This window comes from Falco naumanni, chromosome 3, assembly GCF_017639655.2.
Source record: "Falco naumanni isolate bFalNau1 chromosome 3, bFalNau1.pat, whole genome shotgun sequence".
Lineage (NCBI taxonomy): Eukaryota > Metazoa > Chordata > Aves > Falconiformes > Falconidae > Falco > Falco naumanni.
The window spans coordinates 4,742,022-4,767,003 of record NC_054056.1 but is presented as its reverse complement, the minus strand read 5'-3'; the positions used below and the strand labels follow the sequence as shown (position 1 = coordinate 4,767,003).

General features: G+C 67.7%; 1 protein-coding gene across 3 annotated transcripts; it reads left to right on the top strand.

Annotated features, from left to right (window-relative positions):
* The first annotated feature begins 1,867 nt into the window (after positions 1-1,867).
* COL16A1 (collagen type XVI alpha 1 chain) lies at positions 1,868-24,982 on the top strand. Of its 3 annotated transcripts, XM_040587707.1 has the most exons (71): positions 1,868-1,992; positions 3,472-3,583; positions 5,640-5,702; positions 5,847-5,964; positions 7,788-7,911; positions 8,000-8,275; positions 8,366-8,446; positions 8,751-8,882; positions 9,313-9,366; positions 10,394-10,429; positions 10,896-10,922; positions 11,102-11,164; positions 11,346-11,387; positions 11,474-11,518; positions 11,736-11,771; positions 11,919-11,981; positions 12,131-12,175; positions 12,252-12,347; positions 12,515-12,553; positions 12,815-12,859; positions 13,124-13,159; positions 13,336-13,452; positions 13,558-13,593; positions 13,700-13,735; positions 13,824-13,934; positions 14,031-14,075; positions 14,240-14,275; positions 14,370-14,423; positions 14,610-14,726; positions 14,801-14,836; positions 14,955-15,062; positions 15,173-15,295; positions 15,372-15,425; positions 15,496-15,537; positions 15,657-15,692; positions 15,923-15,976; positions 16,045-16,113; positions 16,236-16,289; positions 16,433-16,459; positions 16,537-16,602; positions 16,683-16,736; positions 16,831-16,884; positions 16,984-17,037; positions 17,135-17,179; positions 17,275-17,391; positions 17,793-17,828; positions 18,089-18,169; positions 18,342-18,386; positions 18,736-18,780; positions 20,233-20,286; positions 20,391-20,444; positions 20,812-20,865; positions 20,996-21,040; positions 21,150-21,203; positions 21,309-21,344; positions 21,631-21,693; positions 21,843-21,914; positions 22,105-22,158; positions 22,245-22,289; positions 22,544-22,588; positions 22,688-22,741; positions 22,822-22,875; positions 23,011-23,061; positions 23,226-23,315; positions 23,431-23,466; positions 23,608-23,652; positions 23,759-23,947; positions 24,035-24,101; positions 24,189-24,365; positions 24,453-24,530; positions 24,622-24,982. In XM_040587707.1, the coding sequence occupies exons 2-71, from the start codon at positions 3,508-3,510 to the stop codon at positions 24,822-24,824; spliced, it is 4,869 nt and encodes a 1,622-aa protein (XP_040443641.1). In that variant the 5' UTR covers positions 1,868-1,992; positions 3,472-3,507; the 3' UTR covers positions 24,825-24,982. The 3 variants fall into 3 exon arrangements, with proteins under 3 accessions (XP_040443641.1, XP_040443638.1, XP_040443639.1); XM_040587704.1 differs by lacking the exon at positions 1,868-1,992 and having other exon boundaries at positions 3,363-3,583; XM_040587705.1 differs by lacking the exons at positions 1,868-1,992; positions 18,736-18,780 and having other exon boundaries at positions 3,363-3,583.

The following is a 24,982-nucleotide window of genomic DNA, read 5'->3' as shown; positions in this document are numbered from 1 at the left end:
CCAATTCATTCACAGCCGAATTTGAGGGCCCTGGGAGCTGCTGGCCGTGCCAGTGTTAACGAGGGGTCAGGGCTGAGAGGAAGGGACCAGGCTGCACTTTGTCCCTGCTCTGCTGTGGGGTGGCTGGTGGGGCCAGGCTGGGCTATGGGGCCAGGTTGTGGGGTTGTGCCTCGTGCTGGGGGCAAGGGCAGGTCCCACTCAGCCCAGCTCCCCCCACCTACGAGATGCCAACCCCCCCTCGCGCTCATGCACAGGGTTCGTTGCTGCTGAGTGGCCACAAACAACAGCTTGGGGTGAATAATAAACAGGATATTATCCTGTCCAATAAACAGGAATTATAAAAATAAAAGTTTCGTTATATTTCGTACCCACTTGCTTTAATTACCCTTAATTACTACAGTAGGCAACTCACAGGAGAATCGAGTGCTCTGTCACTGCATCTCGGGGGCTGTCGACTGAATAAATGGCAGAGTCGAGCCGCTCTTCAAAAGCAGTGTCGCTTGGTTTGCCTGCGACAGCTTATTTACTGTGGGCTGAATAAATATCAGTTGTTAATTAGAGCGCGTTTATTGAGATGCATGTGTCCCTAACACACATTTGTAAAGCTTCAGTGTAAATAGATTCATCACAATTTGGGAGAAAAGTGGTTGAACAGGGGCCCGGTAGTGCCGTGCTGTGCTGAGCATCCCTCGGAGAGGGGATGCAGGGATGGGGAGGCAGAGATACCTGTCGCTGCTTGGCATCCCCCAGACCCACACTTGTAAGGGTCAGCTGCTGCCCTGGGTGGGGGTGCTCGCTGCCTGCTCCCTGCCGCGGGGGGGGGGTGGGGGGTGGGGTGGCCCAGCTGGCGTGGGCAAAGGGTGCTGGAGCAGAGCCAGGCAGCCAGGCCCTGGGGGCAGCAGGGCAGTGTTCAGGGCTGGCAGCGCAGAGGCAGTGTGAGCCAGGATGGGTGCTGGATCCCTCCAGGGCTTGGTGGGGTTGGCAGGACCCTGGCACTGCCGGAGAGGCTGGTTTAGCTCTGGAAAGTCAGCAGCTTTGCTGCTGGGGATGAGGGGGGAGCCCTGCCTGGTGCAGGCAGCGTTCCGTTGCCAGCAGCAGTGCCAGTGGGAGGGACGGCGGCAGAGACCCCATCCCAGGGCTCTGACCCCAGGCACTTCGTCCTGAGCCAGATTGTCCCCAAGCCACCAGGCACCAGGGATGGTGGATCAGCTGTGCGGTGCAGTGGGGTCTGGCTGCCTGGGGTCTGTCCTGCCCGGGGAGGTGGTGGAGTCACCATCCCTGGAGATGTTTAGAAAACACGTAGATGTGGTGCTTAGGGACAGGGTGTAGTGGTGGCCTTGGTGGTCCTGGGTTAAAGGTTGGACTTGATGACCTCAAAGGTCTTCTCCAAGCTAAACGATGCTGTGATTCTATGTCCCAATGCCACAGGGTCTTGCCGCGGGGTCTGCCACAGGGCTGCTCCCACCTCGGCTGGGTGCCGGGCCGGGTGCTGTGCCGGTGCAGGAGCATCCGTGGAGGCACTTATTCCACCCCACAGCGGCAACCATTCTGGCCAAGCACCAGTGCCAGCACCCGGGTCCCCTCCGGTCCCTGGGTGGGGGACAGAGCTCCACGGGGACGGGGACGGCAGCCAGGGGCTGGGGTTCAGCCCCATCGCGGCGACAGGGGGTCCCCTCCTCTGGGGGGGGTCCGGCGGGGGGGGTAGGAGGCGAGGGGGGAGGGCGCCCGAGGTGTGTTGGGGAGAGGAGGGGGAGGGCGAGATGCGAAGGCGGGTGGTGGCCCGGGCCCTCCCGGGGGCGGGGAGGCGGAGGGCGGGCAGCCGCCGGGGGGCGGCGGGGCCCCCCCGGAGGGAGGCGGGGAAGGCGGCGGGGGCGGCGCGGCGGAGCTCCCGGTGTCCCGCGGCTGCCCCAGCGCCCGGACCGGCCGGACCCGCGGCACCGTCCGCTCCCCGCCAGCCCCGGGCAGCCCCAGGCCCCGCCGAGCCCCGCGCAGGTGAGTCCCGGCCGGCCCCGCCGCCCCCCGCCCCGGGCCCCGGAGCGGGGCACAGCCCGGCCCCGCCGGGGCGGGCGCGGAGTGCGGGATTCCCCGTAAATAACCGTCGTGAATCACCGCCCGCCCGGCCGGGACCGGCGAGCCGGGGCCGGGGGGACCCGCCGGTGCCGAGGGTGCGGGGGTCGGAGAGCCGGGGGGCAGCCGGGGGGCAGAGGGAGCAGGGCAGGGGCGGGAGGGGGAGGGCGGGAGGAGCACGGCGAGGGGCGGGGGGGTGCAGGGGAGCAGAGCGGGTGCAGGAGTGGGCACAGCGTGGGTGCAAGGCGGGCGCAGGAGGAGCGGGGTGGGTGCAGGGGCAGCGGGGTGGGTGCAAGGTGGGCGCAGGGGGAGCGGGGTGGGTGCAAGGTGGTTGCAGGGGGAGCAGGGTGGGTGCAGGAGCAGCGGAGTGAGTGCAGGGGTGGGCACAGGGGGAGCGGGGTGGGTGCAAGGTGGGTGCAGGGGGAGTGGGCTGGGTGCAGGAGGAGCAGAGGGGGTGCAGGGGGCGCAGGAGTGGGTGCAGGGGTGGGTGCAGGCGGTGCCGGGCCAGAGCAGCCCAGAGGCAGCAGTGGGGAGCCGGGAGGTGCAGGGGTTGTGCAGGAGGTTCGGGGCAGGGAAGCTGGGGTGCAGGCAGGGAAGAGGTGGAGGGTGCGTGAGAGCTGAGCGCAGGCAGGGCAGAAGCAGGGCTGCCGGTGACAGGGTCCCTAATTGCGGGGCGTGGGGATGGAGGCTGGGGTTGGATGGAGGCGCAGGGATGGAGGCTGGGGTTGGATGGAGGCGCAGGGATGGAGGCTGGGGTTGGATGGAGGCGCAGGGATGGAGGCTGGGGTTGGATGGAGGCGCAGGGATGGAGGCTGGGGTTGGATGGAGGCGCAGGGATGGAGGCTGGGGTTGGATGGAGGCACAGGGATGGAGGCTGGGGTTGGATGGAGGCGCAGGGATGCATGTCCCGGAGCTCTGTCCCAGCCTGGCTGTGGCTGCCTGCAGCCCTGTCTTGCCTCGTGGCAGGAAGCAGGCAGGAGGGGGGCCAGGTCGGGGTGACCCGCAGGGCACCCGCAAGGCCTGGATCACCCCTGCATCCACATGGGACCAGGAGATAAAACAGGAGGGATGGAGACCTTCCCGGGGGGTTCTGCACAGGAGGCACCCCGTTCTGCTTGGGGGCACCTCTGCCGCCGTGTTTCCGGATGTTTGGAGTAAATCTGGGTTGTAAATCCCGGGATGCTGGGGCTTGCCCTGTGTACTGTGTGGAGCAGACCTGGATCCAGCAGTGGAGGGGGGCCATGCTGATCCCCAAAACCTTCCCAAGCCATGGCTGAGCGGGTCAGCATCAGCTCCGTGCTGGTGGCTTTGCCGGCAGTGTCCCAGCTTGGGCGAGCTGGTGGGATGCAGACCGGTGCCCGCCATGTGCCTGTCCCGCTGCTGCCCGATCTCTCTCCCTTGCAGGCAGCTGCACTGCCCCGAGCCACTGCCGTGGGCACCATGAGGGGTCCCTGGGCCCTCACGCTTGCAGGGCTCATCAGTGTCTGCGGGGGGAAGGAGCTGCTGGCGGTAGAAGGTAAGGGGCACCGGGAGCGAGGGCTTGGGGTCCGCACAGGAGTGGCCACCTCTTTGCCTGTCCCTGGGTTCCTGGAGAGAGGAGGGCAGGGCTAGGGATTGCCGGACAGAGGTGGGCAGGGGACACCGGGAGCTGTGCTGGGTCCCCACGTGCCAGCACCGCACGCAAGGGCACGCTGGTGGCCCGAGGAGTGGCTGTGGACATCTGCTGCCTGCTGAGCGCCGGCCGCCCAGGCTGTGGGGCTTCACTCAGCATCCCGTGCGGGCAGGGGGCCAGGGAGAGCTGAGCAAGCCCTGCCACGGGGAGCCAGCCCGGGGACACCCCACCATCGCCCCCGCAGCCGCCGAGCGCCGGGAACGCCCCGCAGCCCAGCCTCTGCTCATGGAGGGAGCAGGCTTGGCCGCGCTCCGGCCGCAGGGTGCTGGCTGCCAGCTGGCAGCGAAGGCAGCGCCGTTTGGCAGCGCCGGCGGGAGCAAGCTGTAGGTGAGCTGGGACCACTGGGGCAGCGGCGAGGATGCACGGAGCTCCCCCAAGGGGGTTTTGGCCTCTGCTGTGGGGTGAGAAGAGGTTTGGCCATGGTGCACGCCAACAGTGGACAACAGTGGAGGGCTCGGGGCTGTCCGCTGGCAGCTGGGGCTGGGGGGCCGATGGCTGAGCCCATGAGGGTCTCTGCTGAGGCGCCCCTGGCTGCAGGGCTGCTGTGCGTGGATGGTGGCGTGGGGCCAGCGGCAGCTCAGGGTGAGCTCCAGGCGGATGGTGGGGAGGAGCTGCTGGCAGTGAAACCACGGTTGCATCAGTCTGTGCGGGGGTGGAGCGGTGGCTTGTCCCGGGGGGGCCCGGGGAGTGCCTGGCTTTGCCCATGCGAGGGACCCCGCAGCCGGCACCGGTGCCTGCTGCCCTGCACGGCATGGCCTCCTGGCTCGCAGCCCTTCGTTAGGGGAACGAGGGCTGGGGAGGTGAGGTTTTCCCTTGGGCGCAGCACTGAGGCCAGGAGAGGCTTCAAAGCAGATTGCACCCAGGGTGATTTATGCTTTGCTTTCCCCCCCTGCCCCGCTGTGGATGATCTCACCGCCGGGTGGGAGGGAGCTCTGCCCCTGGCCGCAACATGCGCCTGTGGGGCTGGCTGCAGCACTGCAGCCCCTGCTTCTGCTGCTGCAGCCGTGTCGGGGGTCCTGAGGGCAAGGGGCAGCTCCCTGCGCTGCTGCTGGCACTGTGCGAGCGAGCGGTCAGCCTCGGGGAGAAGCGCTGTGGTGGTGCCGAGGCAGAGGGGGGCAGCGGGGCTGAGGGGGCCAGAGCCACCACCTGGGAATGGCCAAGGGCTGGGGAAGAGGCAGGTGAATTGTCAAGGGCCATCCCTGCTCCGGGGCTGGTGTGCATGGAGACAAAACAAATTCCTTTCAATACCCCCTTGTTTCCTCTCTGTGTCACGCCTCCCAACATCTGGTAGCATCCAGCGGAGGTGGATTGATGCTGCTAAAGCAATAATATATCAGCACGGTTGCAAACAGCACCAGCATCCCTGTGATCGCGACTGACACGGCTCAGCCTCTCGCCATCCCCTGGCCAGGCTCTCACACCTGTCCCCTGGGGCCACCAGGCCTGGGGATGTCACCGGGATGGGACAGGAAGGCCAGCGGGCAGCTCTGGGTGCCACCTCCCCGCCTTGGGTGTCCATGGCATCCATCCAAGTCTACTGATGCAGATTCCAGCCGTGGGGCTGTTTTGAGGCAAAACACGCAGCAACTGGGAAAAGCATTTCACCTGGTGAACTTACTGTGGGAGGCAGCTGGGGCCAGCTCTGAGCTCACCGCCCGTCCTTTCCAAACCTGCTGCTTCGCTCCTAGCGGGCTGTTTGCAAGGAGCCAGCGCTGCCGTGGGAGCGGGATTTGCTGGATCCATGCCGCCCTGCAGCTGCCAGCAGCCTCGGTGTGCTGGGGGGCTGGGGCAAGCACCTGGCAGCACCCCAAGACCCGCTTGGGCTTGGGGAGCTCTGCATGGTCCGACCCTGCTTGCACAGCCTGGGGACACTGCGGTGACGTGCTGATTTGCCTTGCAGGGGAGTTGTGCCCGCAGCTCTGGGACGAGGATCTGGTTGGGGACAAGTATGAGAACATAACGGGTAAGGAAAGCCCTTGTTGCCCTGCAGACGGGGTCCCACGCAGCCCTGACTCCTCAGGGATGGGCTCTGTGCCCTGCCTGGAGAGCATCAACCCTCGGTACCTGTGCCAAGCCCAGGTTTCACCTCCTCTGCTCTGTCCTGCAGGTTTTAACCTGATTAAAAGGTTCGACCTGCTGAAGATCTCCTCCATCAAGAAAGTCCACAACCCGAGGGGGCCGGTGGTGCTGCGGCTGGGTGCCGTGCCGCTGGTCCAGCCCACACAGTGAGTGCGGGTGGCTTGTCGGGTGGCCCTCGGTGGCCTAAGCGCTGCTGAGCAACACCCCCACGTGTTTTAAGGATGGGGCTTGGGCAAATTTGCTGGACTTTGCCTTTAGCTTGTGCTGGGGAAGCCAGGCAGCTCTGCAGCACTGGGGGGATGCAGAGGTGCTGGTGCTGCAGCCCTGGTGCTGCCCAAGCCACCGTCCTCCTAGAAAGTAAATCATGAGCTGCAGCAGCTCGGCTGGGTGGTGGCCAGCCCTTACGCAAGCACGTCTCTGTGGCTGCTCTGTGTCTGCTCTCCTCACTTGGCAGGCGCTTGCTGGGGTCTAGACAAGCTCAAAATGCTGCACAGCCCCGAGCAGGCACCGCTGGGTTTGCTGGGGCCACGGGGGTCTGCCGGGGGAGGCACACTGAGACCAGCCCTCAGCCCCACCGTCTCCGGCACGTCCTGCCCAGCTGTGCCCAGTGCCGTGCTCCACACCGTGCCGCCCCGCAGGGCTGGGGCTGGCAGGGATGCTGCAGCGTGGCAAGGTGGGAGCGGGTCCACGTCCTTGGGAGCTGTTCCTGGAGGAAGCTGCTGTGGTTTGCACGCCTGCCTCCTTCAGCCCGCCTGTCCCCACATTGCCTCGGGGCTGGCACGCAGCTACGCCGGGCATGGGGCTCTCCCCAGGGCGAAGGAGACCCAGCCTTGGCTCCTGACCTGGGCAGCCAAGTCCTTAGATGGCTTCGAGATGGCAGATGCTCCAGGCTGGTGTTGCTCTTGGCTGGGTGCCTGTGGCAGCCCAGAGCCAGCCCTGGGGAGTGCTCAGTGCAGGGATAACCCCAACAGCCAGGTCACGAGCTCCAGGTGGTCACCCATGGGTGCCCCTCCACCCTGGCCCCACTCCTCGGTGCCCAGCAAGGACATCCCTGTCCCCCATGGAGAGCAGAGGGGAGCGCTGGGTCTGGCCTGTTCCCCATGCCTTGGTCCAGCTCCAGAGCGGTGGCTTGGAAAATCGCTGGTGTGGTGGAGCTGTGGCTGGAGCAGAGCAGAGCTCAAAGCAAATATTTCCAGCGGTTGAGTGGGCTGTGAGTGAGCTGGGCACGGTCCTGCCGGTGATCGGCTGCCGTGCTCCCTGCCACGCAAGGGGGGGACCAGGCTGCCCGCTGCTCACCGCCTGCGTGAGAGCATCTGTCCCATGGAGCCTGTGGGGTCAGGGCCATGTTTCCCAGCTGCCCAGGGACAAAATTCGATGCTGTGGTGATAAGTGTGTGGCTCCAGGTACTGCAGCCATCCCAGGAGGGCTGTGTTTGGGGGTGTGGTGGAGACAGTGGCTGTGCTGTGGGGCAGGGATGGGGATGGCGGCTGGGAGTGCCTGAGGCAGGCAGGGCTGGCCGGCTGCGCAGGGATGCTTGGTCCCCTCCACCGTGTGCATGTCCAGCCAGTGCGAGGGATGCAGGGCTGAGCTTTGGGGGGATGGTCTGAGCTCCCTGTGCTGTGCCAGGACGGGAGGAAGCGTCTCTGCTGTCTGCCTCCTCTTCAACTCCCGTTGCATAAGTGCTGGCGTCTCCAGCAGCCGCAGCCCATGCGGCCGGCCAGGACACAAACAGCTCCAGGTCCAGGCGCTGCTGCGTGAGGCTGGGGCTGGATCCACCCCCATGGCATCTGCAGTGCCACCGATGGGGACAGACCCTGATGGGACCCACGGGGGTGATGTTGGGGTGATGCTGCCGGTGGGTGCCGTGCGGATGGGGGTATTGGGGCTGGTGCTGCTTCCAGCCTCGGTGCAAACACTGGCATCAGAGCTCGGTGCAGGGTCCGGCCACCCCTGAGGACTGTCCCTGCAGGCAGGTGTTTCCCCGTGGGCTGCCCCCCGCCTTCACCCTCGTCCTCACCTTGCTGCTGAAGAAGAACAGCACCGGGGAGCACTGGTACCTCTTCCAGGTCACCGATCGGCAGGGCTACCCCCAGGTGCGGCCCCGGGGTGGCGGGACGTGCCAGCGGTGAGGGGACAGCTGGAGGCCGTCCCCAAGCATGGTGTTGTCCCCTCTCTGCTCAGCTCTCTCTGGCCGTGCACGGCCCCGAGAAGAGCCTGGAGTTTCAGGCCAGGGCACCAGGGGCCACGTTCGTCAGTGCCACCTTCGCAGGGAAGGCTGTGGCGTCCCTCTTCGACGGGCGGTGGCACAAGGTGGTGGTGGCTGTGCAGAGCCGAGCCGTCTCCATCCACCTTGACTGCGCGTCCATCTCCTCCAAGCCTCTGGCACCGCGGCGGGCACTGGCCCTGGAGGGCAATGCCTTCCTGGGGCTGGATGCCACGCGTGGCACCCCGGTCCGGGTGAGTCCCCGTGGAGTGCGGGCATGCTCTGCCTGCAGTGTAGGGTCTGTCCCTGCCCGCCCCTGACCTGCCGCCCCATTCCCGCTGCAGTTTGACATCCAGCAAGCTCAGATCTACTGTGACGCTGAGCTGGCCAGGCAGGAGAGGTGCTGCGAGATCTCGGCCAGCGGGGTGAGTCCCCACCAAACTCCCACCCCAGTCCCAGCCAGACCCTGGCACTGCCCTGCATGGTCCCCCCCCGAGGGGAAACTGAGGCCCGGTGAGGGCAGGTCTCTTAGCCAGAGCTGCTCTGTGGGCCACCTCCTGCTTGTGGTGGCTGGGGACATCCACCAGCCCTGGGATGTCTTGGTGCCTCGTGGCCAGCACAGGGGATGGTGCAGGATGCACCCCTCTCCTGAATCGCATGGGGTGCCCAGGCAGGGGTCTCCCAGCTCTCACCCCAGCAGCTCCCCATGACCCCACTCTTTCGCAGCAGTGCCTCACGGAAGTGCCCAAGACGCGTCGGCAAGCAGAGCTGATGCAGAGCAGCAACCTGATCGAGATCTCACCGCAGCCCGAGGGCCGAGTGTACACCCGCTGCTTCTGCCTGGAGGAGCCGCTGGGCGCGGTGAGCTTCTGCATCCCTCCGGCAGCCTGGCACGGGCCCCATCCTGGCATAGGATGCTCCCAGCCCCGCGGGGTGGGCAGTGCTCAGCCACCGCGCTGGGTGCCTGATGCTGCCGAGCCAGCAGCCGCGTTGATTCAGCCCCTGGAAAAGCCCTGCCTCACTTTTTCCACCACGCCAGGCTCTGTGCAAGGGGAGGGAGGGAGCTGGTGGTGGCCAGGCGCCTGGGAGCGAGGGAGGGGAGGGCTCCCGCAGCCCCACCACCGGCTGAGCCACCAGCTCAGGGCTCAGCCCGAGGCAAGTCTCACCCGTGGGTGCCCCGGGCAGGATAACCCAGGGGTGCACAGGCAGGATAACCCAGGGGTACCTGGAGAGGGAGAACCCAGGGGTGCACAGGCAGGTAGCACCCATGGGTGCTCTTCTCTCTTCACAGGAGCCGGTGAGGACCTCGGGGAGGACTGGCCTGAAGGGAGATCAGAAGGAGAAGGTGAGGGAGGGTGTCCCAGCCCGGCTGCTGTGGTCCTGGCATGCCCGCTCCGCTCCCCTTCCTCCCACTGGTGCCGGTGCCATGCAGGGGACCCAGCCGTGCCCCGGTCTGGCTCTGTCCCTGCTGCATTCGGGAACTTTCTGCTCCTGCCAGAGCTGCAGGGATGCCCGCAGAAGCGGCTGCTCTGCTCCCCCGAGCAGGAATTGAGGCCCCACTTGCTCTCTGCTGCTGCTGGAGCGATCCCAGCCATGGCCAAGGGCCTCTTTGTTCCCTCTGAGCGGCTGCGGAGCACTGCCAGAGCTGGGAAGTGTCTCCACTGCACCCTGTGCCCCATCCCTCTGTGGCCCTGTCCCCCCAGGGCTGCTGCATCCCCATGGTGGGATCCTGTCGGGGATACCCAGGGTGTAGACCAGGTCCAGGATCATGGGTTGGGGTCCATGGGGTCCCTCAGCCTGCCCGGCTTTTCTTCCCACCCTCCATGTCACTTCCCTGCCGGGTGAGAGGAGCCCACCCAGGCAGCTGGAGGCACCCAGCGAGGGGGTGAGGTGTGGGGCTGGTCCCGGCTGGGGTACAGGAGCCTGGGGGCTGCACTGAGCCCTGCCAGTACCAGCACCTGGGCACGGGGCACAGGCAGCCCCATCCTTCCTGGCCCCAGTCCCATGGGAGCAGGCTGGAGTGGCTGGTTTGGCCCGGCAGAGCTGTGGTCAAGCCACAAAGCCACAGGGAGAGCCGGGTGCCAGGGCAGCACTCACCTCCCTGGGGACACAGCCGGGGGAAGCGCTCTCCTGGATTTTCCTTTCTTCATCCCAGGCATCCCCCTGTGCCCGTGGGCACCCTGGGGCTGGTGGGGAATGATGCTGCTGGGTGAGCCCTGTGGGTTTGGGGTGCCCAGGGGAGCGCGGCGGTGGCTGCAGGGCTGTGGGTGCCACAGGGTTGCGGGTGCCACAGGGTTGTGGGTGCCACAGGGTTGTGGGTGCCACGGGCAGTGCCTGGAGCTGGTGTGAGCTGCCATCCCTGTCTCTTGCAGTGCCCGCCCTGCTCGCCCCAGATGGCCTCGGCAAATGTGAGTGTGCCGCCGCGCAGCGCCGGGCTGTGCTGGCAAGAGATGGGGATGCCGACCCGACCGCTGCTGGGGCTGGGCTGGGCTGTGAGCTGGGGGTGGCAAAAGCCGCTGGGGTTGGTGTCACCCAGTGCTCTGTCATCGTCACCAGCCCTCCGCGACCCACGGCTCCACCTGGCCCATGGCCCGGCAACATCTGGCTGCGGGGAAGGTCTCTGATCCTTTCCAGATGTGGCCTCATTCCTATGGCAACCTCTGGCTGGAGGCGTGGGACTGATGGCGGGGGGGTGGGTGGGGGTGGGTGTCTGGGACCCCACGTGCCCCATGGGGTTCCTGGGGTGGCACTTGGGGACAGGGTGTTGGGAGGATGGGGACCATGGTGGGGACAGGGCTCTCCTGCTGCTTCTTGGAGGCAGCTGCACTCGCGGGGCTCCAGGCACTGCAGGACACCGTTCTCCTCTCTCCCTAGGTCACGCTCGGTCCCCCGGGTCCAAAGGTAGGTTTGTCACCCCCCAGCACACACAGAGCTCAGCTCCAGCAGGATTGTGGCCATGCAGACCCTCGGCTCTGCCTGGAGCATCCCTACCAGGAGCTGTGGGCTACACTGTGGGCACACGCGTGGCCGTGGGGACACTCGTGGCCCATCTCGTCACCTACCCCTTCTCTCTCTTGCAGGGTGGGAAGGGCGAGCGTGGCCTGCCTGGCATCACCGGTGGCAAGGGGGAGAAAGGTGACCGTGTGAGTGTCCCTGGCCATGTCCTGGGCAGGGATCCCTCTGCTGTGGGGCTGCTGCCTGCGGGGGTCCCTGGCACACGGGGGTCCCACTGCCCTGGGGAGGGCTCCTGCCTGCCATGGCCATCCGTCCTCGGCCACGGCCGGCGCAGGCAGAGCCCCTGAGCTGCCTTCCCCCCTCCCGCAGGGCGCTGACTGCGTGCGCACCCACCCCGGTGGTCCCATGCAGGTGAGACTCCCGCACCCTCTGCGTACCCCCCTCCCGGCTCTGCTGCCCCCTCCCTTACCCCACTCCCTCTTCCTCCTCCTCCTCAGTGTGCCGAGGGGCCGCAGGGCGAGAAGGGGCAGCGAGGAGAGGTGGTAAGTGATGCTCAGTGGATGGGGCTGCAGCGCGGGGACCCAGCGGTGCTCCCCACCCACGTCTCGTGCGTACCCTGGGCTGGGACACAGGGGTCTGGCCCCAAGGAGACAGCTCGGTGGGTGGCGGGGGGATGAAGGGAGTGGTGGTGTGAGCGGGAGGGAAGGCCTGCGTGAGCCCACCCGTGGGCACCCACTTTGCCCTGCTGTTCCCACCCAGGGGCTCCCAGGGACAGCCGGTGCTGATGGGCAGAAGGTAAGTCCATCCCACCCACGGGTCCCACCACTGCAGGGGGGATGACTGTGCCGTGGGTCCTGGTATGGTGGCAGTGGTGCCAGGACCTGCCGTTGCTGACCCCAGTATCATGGGAGATGGCATCGGTGACATCTATTTGTCCCACAGGGCCAGAAGGGTGAAAAGGGCGACGGGGGACTGCAGGGCAAGCCGGGGCGCCCAGGGCGTGATGTGAGTAGTGCCAGGTGGTACCTGGGCATCCCCTGGGCATCCCCTGGGCCACCCGCCGGGCAGTGGGGTCCAGCTGCTGGAGCAGCCCCCCCATGGCGTGCGTGGTGCTGTGCGTGCGGAGCCTTCATATCCTGCTCCCTTCCCGGCAGGGCCGACCCGGGGAGATTTGCGTGGTGGGCCCCAAGGGCCAGAAGGTAGGTGGGGGCTTGAGAGTGAGTGGGTGGGAGCCGGTGGCAGCGCTGGCACTGACACCCGCTCTGTGCCTTCCAGGGTGACCCTGGCCTCGTGGGACCTGAGGGGCTGGCTGGTGAGCCGGGGCCCCCAGGGAAGCCAGGTTCTCCAGGCATTGGCTTTCCAGGGAAGCCGGTAAGGACCCCTGTGCCATGGGCCTGGGTGATGTCCCCAGCTTGGCATATGGTGGCTGCAGGTGGACATTGCCATGGGAGGGGGTGAGGTGCCCCCCAGGGCTCCATGGTGGAGCTGGCGGGCCGGGGTGCCCAGGCAAGGCTAACACTGTCCTTTCTCCCTTTCAGGGTGACCCTGGTGGCCCCCCTGGTCCGAAGGGAGAAAAGGTGAGTGGGGGGGCAAAGGGGTCCGGGTCCCAGCTGCCCCCCCCCCCACTGCCCGAGGGCTGCTCGGCATGGCAGGCAGTGGGCTGTGCCGGGGATCCAGGGATCTGCCGCGGCTGAGTCAGTGCTGACTTGTTGGGTGGCCCAGGTCTTTGCCTGGGGGGCAGGAACCCCTCCCTGGGGGGAGAAGGGTAGCATGGAGGTTCTGGGTGGGCCAAGGCTTTCTCCCTTGCTGGGCTCAGGCTCTCCCATCTCTGGCTCCAGGGCAGCTCGGGAGCTCCTGGACCCGGAGGATCACCTGGGACACCCGTGAGTACCGTGAGCCTGGAGCCAAAGCCCGGGGTCAGGGATCGGTCTCTTGGCTCGGGCTTGGGGCTGCTGGCCGGAGCGGCGGTGGGATCCGAGCCCAGGCATGGAAAGGGGTTTGGGAAAGACGGCAGCCTCCTTTGGGGCTGGGAACGTCCCGTGCCACGGCTGGTGGCAGGGATTGGGGGGGTTCTGGGTGACATTGCCAGTGCAAACCTTGGCCTCGGGGCTCCCTGAAGCAGCCCCGATCCCTGCCTTCCTCCACAGGGTCCCCCTGGCATCCTGGGGCCAAAAGGAGACAAGGTGGGTGCAGCGGCAGGGTGGCCTGGCAGGGGCTGTGCCACAGGCACGGCAGCTCTTGCTGGTACAGCTCCACTGCAGTGCCCATCCCCTGGGCTTGGGGTTGCTCGGGGCATCTCGGGGGGCTGCTCCAAGGACCCCCTGGGCTGGGGCTGCGTCTCATTGTCCCCACTGGGCAGGGCGAGCCGTGCGAGGTGTGTCCCACTGTTTCCGAAGGGATGCTCGGTGCCACCGGGCTGCCCGGCAAACCGGGACCCAGGGGAGCGCCCGGAGCACCCGGCAAGGACGGGGTCTCGGTGAGTCTGAACCCGGGGGCTTGCAGGCAGGTGCATGTGACGGAGGTCAGAGCAGGGTCTTATCTCAGCATCCCTAACGTTCCCTCTTTGACTCCCCCTCCCCAGGACAGACCTGGCCCTGCAGGACCCAAAGGGGACAGGGTAGGTGACGTGGGACCGAGATGTGGACTGGTTTGTCCCCAGCCAGAGGCGGGGGGCACCGAGCACCACCCAGCCCCTGCTGGCAGCTCTTGTGTTTCCTTCCCAGGGAGATCCTGGCATCCAGGGGATGAAAGGGGAGAAGGTGAGTGGCTATTCCTCCATCCCACCCACCCACTTAGCAGGCAGCCCCTGTGGTCCCCCTAAGCTGTGCCCTCTCCCTGCCCCCCCAGGGGGACTCTTGCCTGTCCTGCGATGCCCGCGTCCTCGCTGCGCTGCTGCGGGGTCCCACCGAGGGGCTCCAGGGTGAGCTGGCACCAGCGCCGCTGCAGCCGGGGCTGCCAGTGAGTACGTGGGGCTGAGCCCCGCTCTCCCGTGCCAGAGGGGCACCCCGGGGCTGCATGGGTGCTGGGTGTGTAACCGCATGGGGTGTTTGGCAGGGCGAAGCGGGGCTCCCCAGGCTGGCTGGCATCAAGGGGGAGAAGGTGAGTGACCCCGAAACCCACCTCCCTCTCTGCATCCCCTGAGGTAGCGGGAATGGCTGCAGCACCCCATGGGGTTGGGGCAGCCTCAGCTTTCCCTGGGGCCTGACCCTGACCCTGACCCTGACCCTGACCCTGACCCTGACCCTGACTGTGTTCTCTTGCAGGGGGATGGTGGCCAGCAGGGACCCACAGGCAGACCGGTGAGTGGCTGCACAGGTGGGCAGCGTGGGTGTGGGGGCTCAGGGTGGGTGCTGGGGGCTGCAGCCTCACCTCTGCGGTGGCTTCTCGGTGCAGGGGCTCCCGGGAGACAAGGGGGATCCGGGTCTGCAGGGGCTCAAAGGAGAGAAGGTGAGCCCGGTGACAGGGACCCCCTGGACCCTGCTCCCTGCCCCGTCCATGAATCCTTCCCAGCTGAGACCCTTGCAACTTGCATGGGACAGCCCTGCGATGGGCTGCGGGGGCTACGAGCCGCCCACCCCACCGCAGTGCTCCGGTCCCTGAAGCCACGCTCCAAGCGGGATGTCCCCTCTGCAGGGCGAGCCATGCGGGCAGTGCCCCCCCACGCCGCAAGCCCTTGAAGGGGCAGCGACGGTGCTGGCCGTGCCCGGACCGCCGGGGCAGAGGGGCCAGGGTGGCCCCCCAGGCAAAGCGGTGAGTGCCCCCCAATGCTCGCGGGTGCCCGTTCTGGGGGTGCTCTGGCCTGACCCATTGCTCTGTTTCCCCAGGGCAGACCTGGTGATGCTGGCCAGAAGGGACAGAAGGTAAGAGGGGCTGGGGAGGGGGTTCTGGCAGGGCTGGCAGTGGCAGAGGGGGCTGTGACCCCCCCGGGCTGTGAGGCTGGGGGAGTGCTGTGCCAGCCTTGTCCCCTCTATTTCCCAGGGGGATGCAGGGAGCCCCGGGGACCCGGGCACCCCGGGAATGGCTGGTCTCCCAGGGCTGGCAGGTGAGCCTGGCATCAGGGGTCCGGCTGGCCCCAAGGGCGAGAAGGTGAGACCCCTGCACTTGTACGGAGACCTGCATCCCGTCACCGTGGTGTCACCCACCCCCTCCATCCTTTTTCCATCCTGATTTCCCCTCCTGTGCTCCCTCCTCTGCAGGGAGACGCCTGCGAGCCCAGTCCCGCTCCGCATGGGGACTTCTCGGACATGGTTGGCATCCCGGGAAAACCGGGGGCCAAAGGGGACCAGGGGGCCCCGGGCATCGGCCAGCCGGGCAGACCGGTGAGTGCCCCCTCCCCAGGGCACCGTGGGTGCCCGGTGGCATCATGCCCTCGGGGCTGACCCTGGTGTGTTTTAGGGGAAGCCGGGACTGCCAGGGATTCAGGGCCCTGCTGGGCTGAAGGGGCGGCAGGTGAGCGGGGCCACAGGGGGCTGGGCATGGGGAGGCTTTGGGGCTGCTCACTGCCCCTCTGTCTCCCTAGGGTGAGCCAGGACCGCCGGGGATCGGCCAGCCAGGACCGCAGGTGGGTGTGCGGGGTGCCTGTGCTGTGCCGTGCCGTGTCACGCCATGCGGTGCCACGCTGTGCCGTGTTGTGCTGTGCCGGGTGGCTCTGCCAGCTCTCACACACTCTGGTTTTCCCAGGGAGAGCCTGGGAGCACCGGACCACCCGGGACACCTGTAAGTAGCATTTTGGGCTGCCCAGCCCTGGAGATGCGGCAGCCCCCAGCCCCCCGATTCCTGCAGGTGGGAGGTTTGCACCGTGGCAGCATCAGCCCCCGGGGCAGACAGTGACAGCAGGGTCCGAGCCAGACCACCCTGGGGACAGTGGTGTCACTGCAGCTCACTGGGTGGGCAGGGGGGGCTGCCTGGTGTGGTTGGGAGGAGTTAATGCCCTCTCCTGTCCCCAGGGCCCCCCTGGACCCCAGGGCCCCCCTGGAATGGCAGCAGAGAAAGGTGCCAAGGTAAGGGAGCATCCCCCAGCCCTCCCTGTCCCCCTTGCCCCCCCACTCCTGCTGTCCTTCCTCTGCAGGGATCTCCGGGGCCCAAAGGTGCCATGGGACCCCCTGGACCACCAGGAACTAGCGCCACAGGGCCACCGGTAAGCCCTGCCCTCCAGGGCGGGCATCGCCATCCTCCCCCAGCCCCTCGACGGTGGCTAAAAAGTGCTGTGCCACGGTCTGAGCCCAGAGCTGAGCTTCCTCACCCTCCTCTTCCTCACAGGGCCCCGAAGGGCAGCGGGGGCTCCCCGGGGTGCCGGGGTCCAGCGGGCAGCCGGTGCGTATGGGGGGCTGGCGGGGGGGCTGCACGTGCAAGCATGGGCAGTGTGGTGCTGAGCCGCTGTGCCCCGGTGCTGGTGGGCGGCACGAGGGGGCTGGGGGCTGCCTGCTAACGCACATCTCCGGCTTTCCTCCTCGCAGGGGGAGAAGGGTGCCCAGGGTGAGAAGGTGAGTTGGGATCGGGGTTGAGCTGGACCCCCACGCCACCCCGCTGCCCTCCCTGCCCCCACCTCCTCTCTCTGCAGGGAGACCCCGGGGAGTGCGCCTGCCCGCCCGGCCCCCGCCAGGACCCCAACTACACTGGGATGCCGGTAAGCACTGCAAGCCCCCCCGGGCACCCCCGGCTCTGCTTCACCCCTGCTGAACGCTCTCCCCCTTCTCTCGGCCCCAGGGAGCCCCAGGACTGTGGACCGGGATGTCCTGGCAGCCGCAGCCGGGCCCGCAGGTGGGTGCTGCCCCCGCTGCGCTGCGCCCACTGGCCCCCCACCCCCCACTGCCTCACTCCCTGCCTCTCTCTGATTGTGTTTGGGGTGTTGCAGGGTCCCCCTGGAGCCCCCGGTCCCCCCGGCCCCCCCGGTGCCCCGGGCCGCCAGGTGAGTGATGGGAGACGGGAGCAGCAGTGGGTGAGTGGGGTCTGATCCTGCCCAACTTTTAGCGCAGGGTTGAAATATTCAAGCTCTCCTCGGCTTTAGGGGATGCCAGGACACAACGGTTTGCCAGGACTGCCTGGACCGGCTGGAGACCTGGTAGGTAGCGGCTGTGCCGGTGGCAGCTTCCCCCACGGCCACCCATCCTGCTCCCCCGGTGTGGGGACCGTCCCCTTCCCCCCTGCATCTCTTCTAGGGACCACTGGCTGTCATGGCTGAGAGGAACATCGAGGTGCTGAAGGTGAGAGTGTGGGGATGGGGCACCTGCTCGCTGTGGGTCATGCCCAGGGGACCCCCAGCACCCTGGGGCACCCCTGACTCCCCACCTCCTCCCAGACCCTCTGTGGGGACTGCGCCCAGCTGCAGGCAGCCTTCAGTGCGCCCAGCAGTGCCAAGGGAGAGAAGGGGGACGGGGGCATGCCGGGTGCTCCTGGCAGCGAGAGCTGCGCCCAGGTGAGTATTTGCCCACCTCAGGGTGGGAATCCCAGTGCCCAAAACCCCCGGTCTTGCTGGGGCTTGGGGTGAAGTGCAGCGGTGGTGCTGAGCACCTGGGCATTGGCTCGAGTGGCAGCAGGCGCCTTCAGGGCTGGCACACTGTGGGCACGCTTTGGGCACGCTCTGGGCACGCACTGGGCACACGCTGGGCACGTGCTGGGCACGCAGGTCCTGGCAGCCACGCAGGCAGGCTCCCACGCGCAGCTCCTGCCTGCCCTGATGATGGTGGGGTCCCCGGGGAGGGTGATGGGCTTGTCCTGCGCAGGGGCCGGTGCTCAGCACCCAAGTGGTGCAGGGTGCAGCGTTCTCCAGTGCAACCCTGCAGGGGATCCCTGGGTGACTCCTGGGTTTTCTTCCAGTGCTTTGCCCAGTTCCCGAGAGCAGAGGAGGCTCGGGTGAGTAAACCGTGCCACCCAGCACCCTCCCCCTGCCGCGGGGCTGAGCTGCTGCCCTGCTCTGACTCCCCAGTCCCCAGGGTGCTGCAGGGACCGTCCTCGCTGGGGCAGGACCTGGCACCGTACCCCGCTGTGGGAGCAGCCAGGGCTTTGGGGAGCAGAGGTTGCTTCGGGGGGCACTTGGTGGGGCTTGGCAGGGCTTGGCTGTGGGCAACGGGCAGAGCTGGCCCTGGCTCCTGATGCATCCCCGCTCCCTGCAGGGTGACAGCCCTGACCCAGACTGTGTGGGTGACCCCGGGCTGCCGGGCGCCCCGGGCATCCCCGGTGAGAGAGGCGAGCAGGTGGGTGCGCTCCCCATCTGCAGTGCTGTCCCACTCTGCCCCCCTCCAGCATCCCAGCCCTTCCCCGTGGCCGTGGGGCCGTGGCTGGTCCCTCGGTGCCCCTTGGAGCTGGAGTGGGGCCAGGTCCCTGTCCCCCACCGTGGTCACACCTAATGCACCTGTCTCTCCCCAGGGCTCACCAGGACTGCGGGGACCCCCAGGGCCACCCGGGCCCATCGTAAGTACCCCTGCCTAGGGTGGGGGGCTGCCGGGCTGCGTGGGCATCATGGTACGGTCCTGGGGGGCTTGGAGCCCCCCACTGCAGGTTGCCGAGGGGGCCTGGTGCCCTGCCCTGAGGCCATGGTGATGGGCAGAGGGCGAGGGCCGTGGTGAGGTGGAGGTGCCACACAGCATGGCTGTCCCCGGCAAGTCTGGAGATGGAGGCGAAGGCGCTACCAGCCCGGAGATGGAGCAGGAGCCGGCTCGGAGGGAGGCTGAGCTGGCCCCCACCCAGCAGCACCCCCAGGGCTCAGCCCAGCCTCCTGGGTGCCATTTCCAGGCTGTGACCTCCCCATTTCTCCCCTCAGGGCCCCCCAGGCTTTCCTGGAACGCCTGGCGCACCCGGACTGCCCGTAAGGACCCAGCACGGCTCTGCTCTGTGCTCTCTGTCGCTGCCGCTTGGTTTGGCTGTGTCCCCTGTCCCCCCTGGGAGCAGCCACAGCCCAGCTGCCCCCCTCCCCTTCCACCCCATCTCCATCTTCCCATTTCCACCTCCATCCCCATGCAGGGGGGCTCGGCGGACCCGGGGTCTGCAGGCTGAGGAATGATTTTCCTGAGCTCAGGGACTTGCTGGTGGCACTTGCCAGCCCCAGTGCAGCTGCCCCTGGTGCCCCACGTTGGGGACCTTCGCTGTGGGACCCGGCTGTGCCGGGGGTGGCCGCAGCCGCTCTCTGTGTGCTGGGGACCCACTGCCCTGGCTTGGTGCCCACAGCTCATCGTAGCTCCCGCGGGGTGGGCTGGGTGCACCACATGGCACCTGGCTGCTCCCCCTTTCCCTGGCTGCCCCCGGGGACTCCCCTCCTGGGGGTCCGGAGGATCCCCCCGTGTGGCCACAGTGCTGCCTGGGCTCCTCCTCCTCTTACCCTGGTCCCTGGCTCCACTGGGGTCAGCCAGCCTCCACCACCATCTCCATCTTGATCTTCATCTTCATCTCCATCTTCATCTCCATCTTCATCTTCATCTTCCTGCTCCCACCCGTGTTCCCACCTAGCACGAGGTGGCCGTGGGGTTGTGCCGGCGGCTCTTGGAGGATCCTGCTCTCCCTCGCCTGTGCCGGCCATGTCCTGCTCCTGTCCCCTCGTCCACTAATGTCACCATAACACCATGGTCTGTGTGGGTCTCCGTGGGTCTCTGTGGGTCTGTGTGGGTCGTTGCTCTGCGGTGTGCCAGCGTGTCCTGTCCAGCCTCCACCACGTCGTCACCACGTCACCCCACTAACCCACCCCAGCGGTTCCGTGACACAGAGCCAGGGGGCTCCTGGTGCTCACCCGTGTCACCGGTGCCTGGTGTGCCCTGGGAGGACCTCCTGGCTGTCACCCGTGCCTGGTGTGCCCTGGGAGGACGGGGAGGCAGCGGGTGGCACCAGGCTGGAGCTGTGGCCTCAAGCGTGTCCTGGGCAGTGGCCGGGGTGCTGGGAGCTGAGCACCCCACGCAGCCCCTGCCCAGGGCTGAGCTTTCCACGGCACTGGGGCTGCCCGTGGGTCCTGCCCACGGGCCACAGCGTGGGGGGCACAGGCAGCAGTGACCTGTGTCTGGGTGCAAGCGTGCTCAGCCATGCTTGGGCATTGAGCCCGGCGCACGTGGCTGGTGCTGCGGGTGGAGGGAGCCCAGCCAGGTGCCGAGCGGGTCCTCCCCGGCGCCCGGAGCTGCTGGGCAGGCTGGGGCCGGCACGGGATGATGGACATCACGGGCCCCATGGGCCGTGCCTGGGTCCTTGGCCCCCGCGCTCTGCCTGGCCGGGTGGGCACAGTCCTGGGAAGGGGCCACAGGAGAGCCCCTGCAGCTCCTCTCTTCTCCCTCCAAAGGGTCTCCAGGGGGAACGTGGCCCTGCTGGGCTTGCTGGAGCCAAAGGGGAGCCGGTGAGTAGTGTGGGAGGAGGGGACGGGGGGGACACCGGTGCCCCGTGGGCTTTGGGAACTGGGCTGGGGCATTGCAGGTGGCTCAACATCCTTCTCCTGCACAGGGACCTCCAGGGCAGCCTGGCTACCCCGGCGCGACGGGCCCCCCCGGCCTTCCCGTGAGTACTGGGGGGGGGGGCTAGGCAGTGTCTGCCAGCCCCCAGCCCCCTCGTGTGTCCCAGCGTCCCTCCCTGGTGCCTGCAGGGACCCCTTGTGCTGCCTGAGCAGGCAGTTGGGGGACCCCAGCAGGCACTGAGCCCCATGTCCTCACGGTCATCCCTGTCCCATCCATCCCATCCCACACGTTCCCGGCTCTCTATCCATCGCCTGTCTGTTCACTCCATCTGTGCCCCTTCCATGTCCCATCCTTCCCCATCCGTCCCTGTACCACATCCATGTCCCATCTGTCCCACACCTCCCGTCCATGCCCCATGTCCCAGCTTGTCCCCTGTCCTGTCCTGTGCTTTCATCTCCTTCCTTCCCCAGGGCATCAAAGGCGAGAGAGGTTATGTGGGCCCCCCTGGGGAGAAGGGGGAACTGGTGAGTCCCATGGGGCCATGCTCCAGGGGCAGAGGGGTGGGGGGCTCTCCCAGGTGCCCCCCTCGCTGTGGGCACTGGGGCTGAGGTCCTTCCAGCCACATCCATCTGACCCGGTTCCTCCCCTTCCCAGGGACCCCCTGGTTTGGACGGCCTCCCCGGTCCCACGGGGCCAGCGGTAGGTGCCTGCTCTGATCGGCTTCTGGGGGGCTGTGGGGAGGGGGGGGCTGCAGTGACTCCAGGTACAGTGAGGTGCTCCCCACCCACCTCACCCCCTCTCTTCGCAGGGACCGAGGGGCGAGCGCGGGCTCCCGGGCAGTGCCGGTGAGAAGGGGGACCAGGTGAGCATCCCCGAGGAACCAGCAGGGATGGGGGGCCCTGGGACCCCCCCATTGAGTAGGATGCGGCTGTTGGGGGGGTGCACCTCAGCTCTTGTCTCTCCACAGGGTTTCCAGGGCCAGCCTGGCTTCCCGGGACCACCGGTGAGTACATCCCACTGGGAGCAATGCTCCGGTACAGCACGGTGTCCCTGAGAGATAAGGCTGGCCCCGGCTGTGTGTCCCCACGTCCCCATGGGGCCAGGTGGCCAGCCAGGGATGAGGATGGGGGTTTCTACCAGGGGGATGCAGGCAGATCCCACGGGACAAGGTGCAGCGAGCAGCCCCAGAGCACATCCAATAAATGAGTTTGGAGATGGTGGCTGTGCCTGGCTGGGCTCTCCCACCACGATGCCCCCCCCCCCTCACTCAACACCCCCCTTCTCTTTAGGGCCCCCCCGGCTTCCCAGGGAAGGTCGGTCCGGCTGGGCCACCGGGGCCTGCGGCTGAGAAGGTGAGTGCCACGGGTGAGTGCCACCGGGATGTGGCTTCGTGGTGGCACCACTCCTGCCCGGGGCTGGTGGCTGGGTTTGGCCCTGCTCTGTGGGGTGCTGAGCGGAACCCAGCCCCAGCCCCTCTTGTGACCTCCTGTGGCTCTCGCAGGGCAGCGAGGGCATGCGTGGCCCCACGGGGATGCCAGGGCCCCCCGGACCCCCTGGACCCCCAGGCATCCAGGTAAGACCCCCCCCTCCTATGCCACCCTTGGGGGCAGAGCGGGCAGGACCACCAGTATCACGGTGCTCCTGGGGAGCCATTCCCTAGGGATCTGTTCCCATGGCCTGGGGTGCCCAGAGCAGGTTCCTGGGGGACCCCCAGAGCCCCTTGGTGCAGACCACCCTCTGACACCCTCACCTTGTCCCTGCAGGGCCCTGCTGGCTTGGAAGGACTGGACGGCAAGGACGGCAAGCCAGGGCTGCGGGTGAGGCTCCGGGGTGCTGGCAGCGGGCAGCCCCCCCACAGCCCCCCCAGGACACCTCCAAACCATGTCTCTCTCTCTCTCTCCAGGGTGACCCCGGTCCCCCCGGGCCACCAGGGATGATGGGTCCTCCGGTGAGTGACAGCCTTCCTTGTCACCCCTCCCCGGTGCTCAGTGCCTGGCAAGTCCCTGCAGCCTGGGCTGGGTGTCCCCTGAGCTGGGACTGTCCATCGTGCTCCTGTGGATGCTGAGCCCAAGGGGGTGGGCAGCCACCCCCCCCGGCCCAGCACTGCAGGACGAGGTCCCCAGCATGGACTGGGGTTGGGGTCACCTGCTTCGATCTGCTCGCAGGAGCCAGGACCCCCACCCAGCTCTTTTCTCTCCCCAGGGTTTCAAGGGGAAGACGGGGCACCCGGGTCTGCCGGGACCAAAGGTGAGGGATGGTGGCACTGGGGGACGCTCAGCGGTGACAGCCCCAGGGACCTCAGTCCCCACATGTCATGCCACCCATGATGTCCCTTCCTCCTTTTAGGGTGACTGCGGCAAACCCGGCCCCCCGGGGAGCACGGGCCGGCCGGGAGCGGAGGTGAGTGATGGGGTGGGTGGGTGCAGGAGCCCTGAGCTGGGTGGGCTCCGTGCCACCCGTCATCATGCTGCCTTCCTTAGGGTGACCCCGGACCCATGGGACCCCAAGGCCGGCAGGGACCCCCAGGGCTCATTGTAAGTTGACCCTGCTCCCCACGGCACACCAGGATGGTGCCTGTGGCGGGGAGCATGGTGGGGTCTCCCTCTGGTGCAGGGAGCAGGGGCATTGCCCACGGCCCCCCGAGCTGACGCCCCTCTCTCTGCCCCCAGGGCCCCCCCGGCAGCCCGGGGCAGCCGGGTCCTGCTGGCCTCGCTGGCGTGGTGAGTACTGCCTGGGGCCGGATCCTGCCCCACCACAGCCCCAGCTGTGGGTGCGGGGGCCGGCCTGGGACCGGTGGGTGCCACGGAGAGCGGGCTGGGGGTTCACCATCCCCACCCTGCGCTGACTCCCACGCCCCCGGCCCCCTCCTCCTGCCTCCCTGCAGGGGCTGAAGGGCGAGCGTGGCTCCGCGGGGGAGCGAGGGCTGCCAGGGATGCCAGGACAGCCGGGACCCCCGGGCCACCCAGGACCACCGGTGAGTGCAGTGGGGCATGAGGTGTGGCGCAGACCCCTGCACCCCAGTGCAGTGGGGACCTTGAGGACACCACCATGCTGGTTGCCATCTCACCCTGCCCTGCTTTAATTTCCAGGGGGAGCAGGGACCAGACGGACCCGTTGGGAAAGAGGTACGAGCGCAGGCTCTGCGCTGTCCTGCCCAGCGGGACCCGGGGCCGGACCGTGGCATCCTCCGGCCTGGCTACGGTGTCTCCAAGGGTGCTGGTGTGGAGGACACCCCTGCCACCCTGTGCTCCTCTATATCTCCCCAGGGCCCCCCAGGAAAACCTGGCATCATGGGACCGGCTGGCCAGAAGGTGAGGGGAGAGCTCAGCTATGCCGCTTCGGCCATCCCGGCACCCCGCAGCCCACCTCGGTGCTGGGGGTGCCGGGGCTGAGCCCTTCGTCTCCGCACCTCGGCAGGGTGAGGCTGGATCCCCCGGCGAGAGAGGCTACCCCGGGGAGAAGGGCAGAGCCGGCATGCCCGGGGGGCCAGGGAAGAGCGGCTCCATGGGCCTCGTGGGGCCACGGGGGCCAGCGGGAGAGAGGGGTCCCCCTGGCTCACCAGGACCTGCGGGCAGCCCCGGGCTGCCAGGACCCCCAGGAATGATGGTAAGGCCATGCTGGCCGGGGTGCAGGACCCCATCCCCCCCCCCCGCAGGGCCCGGTGGCGATGACCCTTTGTGTGTGTCCCCTCAGGGAGATGTAGTGAATTACGATGAGATCAAGAGGTTCATCCAGCAGGAGCTGAGCAAGATGTTTGACGGTAACGGGGTGGTGGGGATAAGGGCTGGTGACACCCCGGCATCGCCTCGTCCCCACCAGCGCTGAGTGCGGCCGCCTCTTCCCGCAGAGCGGATGGCATACTACACCTCCCGGCTGCACTTCCCGGTGGAGATGGTGGCAGCCCCGGGGAGACCCGGTCCCCCAGGGAAGGACGGGCTGCCCGGCCGGCCGGGACCCCCCGGCTCCCCAGGGCTGCCGGGGCAGATCGGCAGAGAGGGGCGGCAGGGCGTGCCAGGCATGCGGGGTAGGTGCTGCTCCACGGGGTCCCTGATTGCCGGGGCATGGCGGTTGTGCTGGGGGTCTCACCTCTCTCCACCCACCTCTCCTCCAGGTGAGCCGGGCGCCAAAGGAGAGAAAGGCGAGAAAGGCGTGGGGCTGATGGGGGACAGCGGCCCCCCGGGACCCCCAGGTGAGCCCCCTCCCTCCGTGTGGCCACCAGCCCCACCATGGGGCTTGCTGCCAGCCCCGCACTCTGTCCCCTCCCTCTTTGTCTCTTCCAGGTCCCCAGGGGCCGCCAGGCTACGGGAAGATGGGTCCCCCAGGCCCGGTGGGACAGCAGGGCATCCCTGGCATCCCCGGCCCCCCTGGTGCCACGGGGCAGCCGGGCAAGACGGGGCACTGCAGCCCGGCGGAGTGCCTGGGCGCCATGCCCCTGGAGCAGCCCCTCTTCCAGCCCAAAAACGTCAAGGGCCCCTTCGGCTGAGGGGACCCCCGTGCCCCCCGCCTTTGCTGTTAATATTGTTTCCCCGCTGTGCCGGGGGCTGTGCCTGTCCCGCGGCGGGGGCCGGTGGGTGTTGTACAGCTCCGTCGGGATCGTGAGGGCAGGTGGATCCTGCCTGGTCAAATACACCCGTGCTGGTG

What these genes read in the sequence shown, in the direction of transcription:
- COL16A1 (XM_040587704.1), top strand. Translation starts at nt 3,412, where the DNA reads ATGCAGACCGGTGCCCGCCATGTGCCTGTCCCGCTGCTGCCCGATCTC. An exon ending in CGCGTGGCACCCCGGTCCGG is followed by an intron (nt 8,276 to 8,365) that starts GTGAGTCCCCGT and finishes TTCCCGCTGCAG; the next exon opens with TTTGACATCCAGCAAGCTCA. An exon ending in GGAACATCGAGGTGCTGAAG is followed by an intron (nt 17,180 to 17,274) that starts GTGAGAGTGTGG and finishes ACCTCCTCCCAG; the next exon opens with ACCCTCTGTGGGGACTGCGC.